This window comes from Pteropus alecto, unplaced genomic scaffold (assembly GCF_000325575.1).
Source record: "Pteropus alecto unplaced genomic scaffold, ASM32557v1 scaffold56, whole genome shotgun sequence".
NCBI classification, from domain to species: Eukaryota; Metazoa; Chordata; class Mammalia; order Chiroptera; family Pteropodidae; genus Pteropus; species Pteropus alecto.
In genome coordinates, this window is record NW_006438871.1 from 594965 (window position 1) to 602863 (window position 7899).

Here is a 7899-nt window from a genome sequence, read left to right on the forward strand (position 1 = left end):
CCCAGCCTCCCGTGGGAAGTCGGTCTTCAGCCTGGAAGAAAGTGAGCGAGAAGAGAGCGTTTGGAGGAGGGAGCGATCAGCCAACTGCAGCTGCTGGAAGGCCACGCAGGGTCAGGCCCTCGCGGCCAGTGAGCTCAGCCCCACGGGGTCGCTGGGCAGAAGCGGGCCGAGTGCAGCGACTCCCGGGCAGCACTCAGAGTGAAGTGGGTCGAGGAGGGAGTGTAGACACCTTTTTCAACAAGTGTGGCTGATGCGGGCTTGAGGAGGGACGTGGCTGTGCTTGTGGTTTGCTTTACCGTGGGGAGGGTGTGACTAGGTGCTGATGGCAGGTGCCAGTGGGGAGAAGGTGAAGATGAGTCAGAGGCGGTACCCGGTGGTAACACTAGAGAGCGGGAGGGTTGATGTGCCCCCCGGGATGGGCTTCGGGACCCCTGCCCACGGCAGTATGGCAGCAGATGGTAGGTCCTTCCCCAGAGCCCCTTAGGGCCTACCCCATTTCACCAATGGCAGGTGTCTAGGGAGCAGGAAGCAAGGCCTTCTAGACCAGGGAGCCGAGGCAGGGAGCGAGAGGGGAAGTTGGAAGTGAGGAGAAGAGGGAGCGATGGCCGGGAGCCGGGGACAGGTGACCACCACACATTGCCAGGCAGGGGCGACCGGTTGTGGGGGGGGACGGGGGTGCATCGACCTGGTGTGGTTCTCCGGGCCTTGCAGCAGTCTGGACCTGCACACACAAACCCCTTGGGGTCATCCGGGTGAGATGATGCCAGGCCACTGGGACAGAAGTCATGGAGCAGTGGAATGGCAGCCGGGGGAGGCTGTGACGCTCACCGGGATTGACATTGTGTGACCGGTCTGAAGTGATGGGTGGCGAGGCATCAGAGTGTGAGTTTTGTGTTTAGGATGTCAGAGCAGCTGTTGGGGTCGGTGTTCAGGTCAGCGACACCTGGACATCGGACCGTGGTCGGATCTGCATTGTCACTGTGTGTGACTTGCTCTATCCACATACCCCTGCGCAGTAACCGAGCTGCTCGTGTACGAGGCGTGGTGTCGGCGGGGGTCGGTCTCGACTGCACTCCTGGCTGGCACACTGCCCCAGCTTGTCGCCGCCTCGTGTCTGTGTTCGTTCCCAGCTTTCAGCTGTGGTCGATTTTTTCCAATTTTTCAGTAAAAGTGCATCTAAATAACATCTTAAAAAGAACGATGCATGACAGTAACAATGCGTAACACGAGAGAACAAAACTACAATCCTAGTCTCGAGGATTAAGTGGACCGTGTCCTGGGATCTCTGTCTGTATGTTTCTTTATATCCTAGTTATGTCACTTAATTCTAAGTCTAGATTGGACACCTCAGTTGACAGTTTTGTGCCGCCTCCCCCGAGCTTCGCAGGAAATTAATAAAGTACTTGAACACCGCACTTGACGCGCTCGTGCTCCTGGGCGGGTGCCTGTGCCCATGTCTCCTGCAGACACTGGGGTGCACCGTCCATAGGAACCCATTATGCACGGTGGTCGGGACCCGGCCCAGGGCACAGGGGGGCAGCTGGTGATGCGCCTGGACTGCAGCGCCCATGGGAGACCTTCGGGGTCACCTAACACGTCAGAGAAGCAGCTGAGATGCGCTCCGCCCCGAGAGAAGCAGGACTGAGCTCAGAGCCCGGAGTCGCTGGTCCCCCTGCACCCCGCTGTGAGCACCGTGGCCCCGGTTTGGAGCTCAGCAGGTGCCGCTCAGAGTGAAAGCTCCAGAGATAACACTGTCACTAGTTTGAAGGGAACTTTCCAGGTCTTTCCTGTGCTTTCGCTTTTCTCCGCATCTATGAGATTTGCGGCTCTGTTGCGTAGTTTAACATAAATAGGGTGATACTAGGGTATTTTTCCACTTAACAGCATATCTTGGAGGTCTTTCTGCAAAAGTGGGTACAGGTCGTTTGTGCCTCTAACAGCCTCACGGCATCACACAGTGTGGACGGGTCCCGGTCTGGCTCGCGGCCGGTCGGCAGTCCCTAGCCGCCTGCTGCCCTGACATTCTGTAGAAGGCCGCCCCGCCTCACCCCGCCCGCCTGGCGTGTAGGTGTGTCGGCACACCCTCTGGTGGTGGCAGGGGCGTTTCAGGCTCTGTGTTAGAGAGCAGGACCCCGTCAGGCTGGAGCAGTGTCATAGTGTCCCCAGGTCATCATCTCCGGGGCGCATGGGGATAGAGTTGCGTGCACCACCGGCTTTCTGTGTGTGCGTGTGCGTGTGTGCGCGTCCGTGCGTGTCTGTCCAGATTGACCGCTCCACCCGCCACGCCTGGTTGGGGGCTTGGACACCGGAGCCGGGTGGCTCCGGTGTCAGTCTCTCTCGAAGTCCAGGTTCCCCAAACGTCTGTCCTTTAAGCCCAGGACCCAGATAAGCAGAGGGGCGCGGTGGCCGAAAGGGCATCGGGCCACACCCGCGAGACGGATTCTGATTTGAAATAACATACTTTTCTAAAATTACAATGGAAATTGTATAACACGTTTTTGGAAGGAAATGAACCGTATTTCGGATTATATTAAAACTGCATGCTTGGCGTCCTTACCACGTACTCACTGTGCGTTAGTGCAGTCTCCACCCCCGCCAGCCTCTAAGGGAAGGTGCACGTGACACATCACACACATGTGACGACCTGAAGCCACTCGTATCACCTTACGTTGGTTTGACTGAACGTGTTTTAGTGTCAGATCCAGTAAGTTTATGATGAATTTGGGGCTGAGAACGTTTTTATAACATGATACACAATGCAGAAATGTTCCCCAGCCCGTTTACTTCGCTCAAATCCAGATCCTTCACCAAGCCTGCTCTCCCGAGCAAGACTGTCCCCCATGGCTGTGCCTCCCAGGGTGTCCCCCAGCGTCCCGCCTCACTGTGGGTCAGCGTGTGCAGTGGTGACAATCCCATCTCACCAGCTCCAGGGCTCACAGGCCCTTTGGAGCTGGCCCATTGTTCATCTGGAGCCCCTGCCCAGCCTCTGCGCGCCCCACCCTCAGCGCACCCCACCCTCAGCGTCGGGGGTGCCGTGGGCCTGTCTCGTCGCCTGCTCTGTTTCCTCCACTGTCTCAGGAAGCCCTCCGCCGTGTCCTCTCCCTCCTTTCCGGCGGCCCTGTGCTCACCTCCCTCCGCCCTGCTGGCTTGTGAGGGCATCTCCTCTGCAGATGTGGGCCCCTCACTGGAGGGTGCTTGTCATGTGTGTCCTGATGAAGGGGGCTGTCAGGTGTGCTCAGGCTACCTGCACTGGCAGGGCTGTCGGTGTGATCCCCACCCCCGCGGAGGCACACAGTAGGTGCTTCATGAGCAGTTCTTGATTTGGAAAAACTTGCTACTGACACAGTTTCAGATAATTATATGGAAAGGTACTGGAGTGATTTGTCACAAATGGGTCTAGCTCTGTGGAGTTAGATGCAGGTGGCAGTGATGGCGCAGTCACTTGCTCTTTCCTGTTCCTGTACATCGATTTACTCAGTGACTTCCTGGTGTGTCAGACTAGCTGTTGAGCGGTGGTCACTGTCGCGTTAACTGTTCCCTGGGCACAATGTCCACTGTGAACATGCTCTGGTTTTTCGCGGTGCTCGCAGAATTGCCTGGAGGTGGGGGGCCCGTCGTGAGGCAGTTCCCGGGGTCGGCTTCAGACCTGGTACCAGGCACGGGGTGGACGTGGCCAGAGCACGTGCGGGCAGCACCCGCTGCCGACTGGCCTGCGTGACTGCTCGTTTGGTTTTGTGGAAAAGTCGTCACACAGTCACGTCTGTTTTTTAAAGTTCACAATAGGTTACACATTCCATCCACTATCTGTTCATTTTGTTTCAGAAGTGGTGCTCTGAGCATTGTTTACGTCTGACAAGCTTTTTTCTTTCTAGTTCAAGCTATTCTTCCGATGCTCTGGACTTCGAGACTGAGCACAAGTTGGATCCCGTGTTTGATTCTCCAAGAATGTCCCGCCGTAGTTTGCGCCTGGTCACCACAGCGTACACCACCGATGGTGGCCAGGCTGGGGACATTCACTCCTGCGACAGCAGCATGGCCTCCCTGAAGGACAGAGCGGCCAGGTGAGCACCTGTTAGAACCAGTGTGTGAGCGCGCGGCCTATGGGAGCACGGTCCTGACTCTCGAGACGTGTATGTGTGCACACGTCCCCGCGTGGGGCCGCAGCCATGCTGCCAACAGGACTGAAGGGTTCTGGAACGTGGGCCTGGAGGGGACGTGGGCATGACCCCGTCAGCGCCAGCACTCACGGTCCACCTTCGTAGCTGAGCCGAACCCTGGCCGTGCCACCAGATGTCATTTAGGGGGAGGGCTCACTGCAGACGGCCTCCGCAGTGTCAACACCTGAAGTCTGTTGAAGTCTGCGTGGGCCAGCAGACACACAGGCGAGGCTTACGTGTTCACCTGTACTCATGATTGTTGTGTCCTCGGATATCCGAAGTCACTCTGTACCCAAGAGCTCTGTGCCGTCAGAGGTGAAGAACGAAGCGACGTCTCTGCCTTGGGTCACCACGTCAGAGCGAGGACGCTCCGACCTGCACGGCGCTCTTGTTTCGCGAGCGGGCTGGCGTGCTCCCGCCGCACGCTCCTGTCCGGTGGCCACGTGCACCACACGCATGCTGTGTCCCGGTCGCCTCGGAGCTCACCTGAGAATGAGGCTCCCAGGCCTCCACCTGAGAGATGGCAGGGCGGTGGTTCACGAAGGTGCAGCTGAAAATGCCCATTGGTTCCTGTGTGTGGCACGGCGTGCGCATAGCCTGGCTGCTTGACGGCTGGTTTCTGTCCCCAGGCGATGTCGTAACATGGCACGCTTACTGCTGCCTGCCTTTCACCCACGACTGGTCCCCTCGAAGCAGGAGGGCCTTCTGTCTGCCGTCTGTCCCTACCACCTAACGATCCGGACCATTTGTAAGGCGCTTGTTTGCAAGGCCTTTATCGTGTATCACCTGTGGTCCATATGAATGCAGAAGTTAGTTGTGATTACGGCCTTTTCTTGCTGTGCTTATTGTAGCTCCATCTTTGCTAGTGACTGAGAAGTAGTGTGGGTGTGCACGCTTGTGCACTTGTTATAAAAAGGAGAGAGATTAGATTTATAAATTAAAATAAAAATCTTAAAATAAATATAAAATAAATCTTTTTTTCGGACATTTTTATACTTGTTATTTTAAGTTTTAGCTACTTTTGGGTCATAGGGCCAAAAATAATCTGAAAACTATTTTGTTTATACAACTTAGAAGGAATCCTTGGACCCTAGCTTAATGCGTTTTTTTTTTTTTTTTTTTTAGCTTAATAGGTGTTTCATTATAGCAGAAAAGACATAAGAAAATGTTACCTTAAAAACAGTGTTTATTCTTAAAGATTTTGTCTTGGTAAAATGTTGTCATTTGTATTTACTAGAAAAAGTCTGTAAACTTCTCCCTCGTTCCTTCCTTTTCAGAGCAGCAAAGCAGCGCAGAGGCGCAGGGAAGCTGGCCTGGAGCGTGAACCACACGTCCGGAAAGGTCGCGGCTGGCCTGCAAGGTGCCGCTGGTCTGCGGCCTCCCGTGCTAGATGCGTCCCTGATCCGCGAGCAGACCAGAGTGGACCACTTCTGGGGTGAGCCCTCTGCAGCTTGCTTGTTCCTCAGGATGCTCTGGAAGGAGGGAGTCAAGCCAGGTTGTCCCTTCCTGGGTGGGAGGGGCCCAGTAAGGTCGCAGCTCCCCTCTAGACCCACCTGTGGGAAACGCAGGAAGCGGCTTCCAGCGGTCACCCCGAGTGGCTGTGCCGATGAATCATCGTTCACTGTGAAGTGGAAGATGAAGCCGCCGGGCAGTCAGCTGGTAACTGTTGTTCTAAATGACTGAGTTCGTGGGCTGTTTAAGCAAAGTCTCTGTGACAGTCCCCTGTGTGATTTTAAGTTGCAGACCGCTGTAAGCGGCAGGGCAGGCACAGTAGTTCGCAGTCATTGGAAAGCGCTCAGCGCAGACAAGGTGCCGGGGGGAACTGGGGCTCGCGAGCTGCCCGACTGAGGGCAGCAGTCATGGGTCCCAGTCCTGCAGGGGAGCCACTCTGAGGGGGACACAGTGCTGCCTGTGCCCGCTCGGTGTGCGGCCGGCTGCCTCTAGGAGCCTGGAAGACCCAGATTTGTCCCTGAAGTCCCACATCTCGTTTTGGGGGCACTGGGATTGGCGTTGGCTCCGGGAAGGGCGTGCAGCGCGTGTGCGCGTGACGCCGTGCCCGAGGTGTGGGCTGCTGCTGTCTGTCCCGCCTGCCCTTCAGGACCAGCTGTTGTGCCCATGTTCTCCGCGCACGCGGTTTCCTTAGAGAGGCCTTCCACCTTACGTCAGGGTAACGTTTGCATGTATCTGGGGAAATGTCTATTAATTTTAGGCATTTTAGGAAATAAATCTTGACCAGTGCCATAATGCTGATTTATTAACCATTGTAACCTTTACTTTTTTTGTATGGGTTTTTTGTGTTTTGGTAACTTGAGTTCAACAGCAAAAACGTGTGTGTGTGTTTTAGGTCTTGACGATGACGGAGATGTGAAAGGTAATTACTTTAGCGCTTTATCTTCCCCGTGCTTTTCGAGAGAGAAGTTTTGGTTAGGAACCTGCGGATTGCGATACACCTGCTCTGTCTGCTTTCCGAAAACTGCAGGTGGAAGTAAGGCTGTCACTCAGGGAAATGGCGACGTGGCGGCGGACGCGGCCAGGAGCAACGGCTACACCTGCAGTGACTGCAGCCTGCTGTCCGAGCGCAGGAACACGCTCACCGCGTGCTCTGCCTCCCAGGGGACAGTGTCGCGGATCTACTCGAGGGACAGGAACCAAAAACGTAAGTCTCGTGCTTGCGAAGGTTGACACGGCCACCCGCCCAGGAGCCCTTTCCTTTCTGTGGCCTGGTTTCGTCGTCTCCGCGTCCCCACTGTTTGTCACAGGCTGGAACTCAGAATTATCACGTCAGGGTTTAAGAAACGCACCAAGTTGCCTCTATTCCTTCCCGTCATCTTTGGACGCCCATTTCAAGGGGCTGGTATTTTTGTCCCGAAGAGTGTCTGAAATTCTATAAATTTAGACTTTGGGTAAGAAAAGAAAATTTCTACTGAAATGCAACCAGCGGAAGTGTGCGGCCCCTTTCAGACACACGGACGTTCGGGGCTTGAAGGGGTAGCTTGACGGTGGCACTTCCGCCTCTGCCGCAGAAGGCGGTCATACCTGTGAGAGGATTGTCTTCTCTCTGGTCCCTATCGTTGCAGTAGGAGTTGGTGCCCGAGGGAACGCCAGGTTTGGGGGTGGCCCCGTGGGACTGCGCAGGTGCTGGCGGGGCACGTGGAGCCTTGGCTCTGTTTGGGATGGCAGTGGTCATGTCCCAAGATGGCCCGACTAGCCCACTGAGGTGGACGTCAGTCCTGGTGCGCTTGCTTGAACACGGAGGTCCTCGGAGGTGGCTCTGGAGGTGGCTCTGAAGGTGTGCGTGTGGCTGCTGGAGCCACTGGGGCTGCGGCAGCCTTTCCAGATGAGCCCACACGCCGCCTCCTGGGCGCGCTGCTCCCCGGGGCCCGGTGGAGAGCATGGCTGCAGGTCCCTCCCAGGTCCCACTGGCCCCGGGACCCCACACCGTCCACGACTTCCCACTGTCGCTCACTGCTCCCACACGCCACGGGGAGGCCAGGTGACCCGTGACTGAAAACGCACATCACCTGCATTCAGTCCTTGGCTCCTTGTCTGTTTACTCTGATGCCAGGCTGCTTGGCCGGGCTGGGGGACGCGCTCAGGCAGAGGGACGAGACAGGGATGGGGAAGCGCCGGGAGGGCCGGGCCGTGTCTGTCCACTCACCGTGTTCCCGGCAGTGCCATGAGGGCGTGCAGTTTTCTAGAGACTGCTGTCGCGTGGTGCGGGCAGTGCCCGGGCTAAGGAGCT

The 7899-nt window shown here is 56.5% G+C and overlaps 1 protein-coding gene across 7 annotated transcripts in view; it reads left to right on the plus strand.

The window, feature by feature from the left end:
• Positions 1-7899, plus strand: part of SUN1 (Sad1 and UNC84 domain containing 1) — a 37779-nt gene that overhangs the window by 5037 nt on the left and 24843 nt on the right. For all 7 annotated transcript variants that reach the window (XM_006915874.3, XM_025049556.1, XM_015592484.1 and 4 more), the window contains 4 exons: positions 3873-4061; positions 5435-5592; positions 6502-6528; positions 6637-6813. In XM_006915874.3, coding sequence (XP_006915936.1) covers positions 3873-4061; positions 5435-5592; positions 6502-6528; positions 6637-6813 — 551 coding nt within the window. The remainder of the gene's footprint in view (positions 1-3872; positions 4062-5434; positions 5593-6501; positions 6529-6636; positions 6814-7899) is intronic.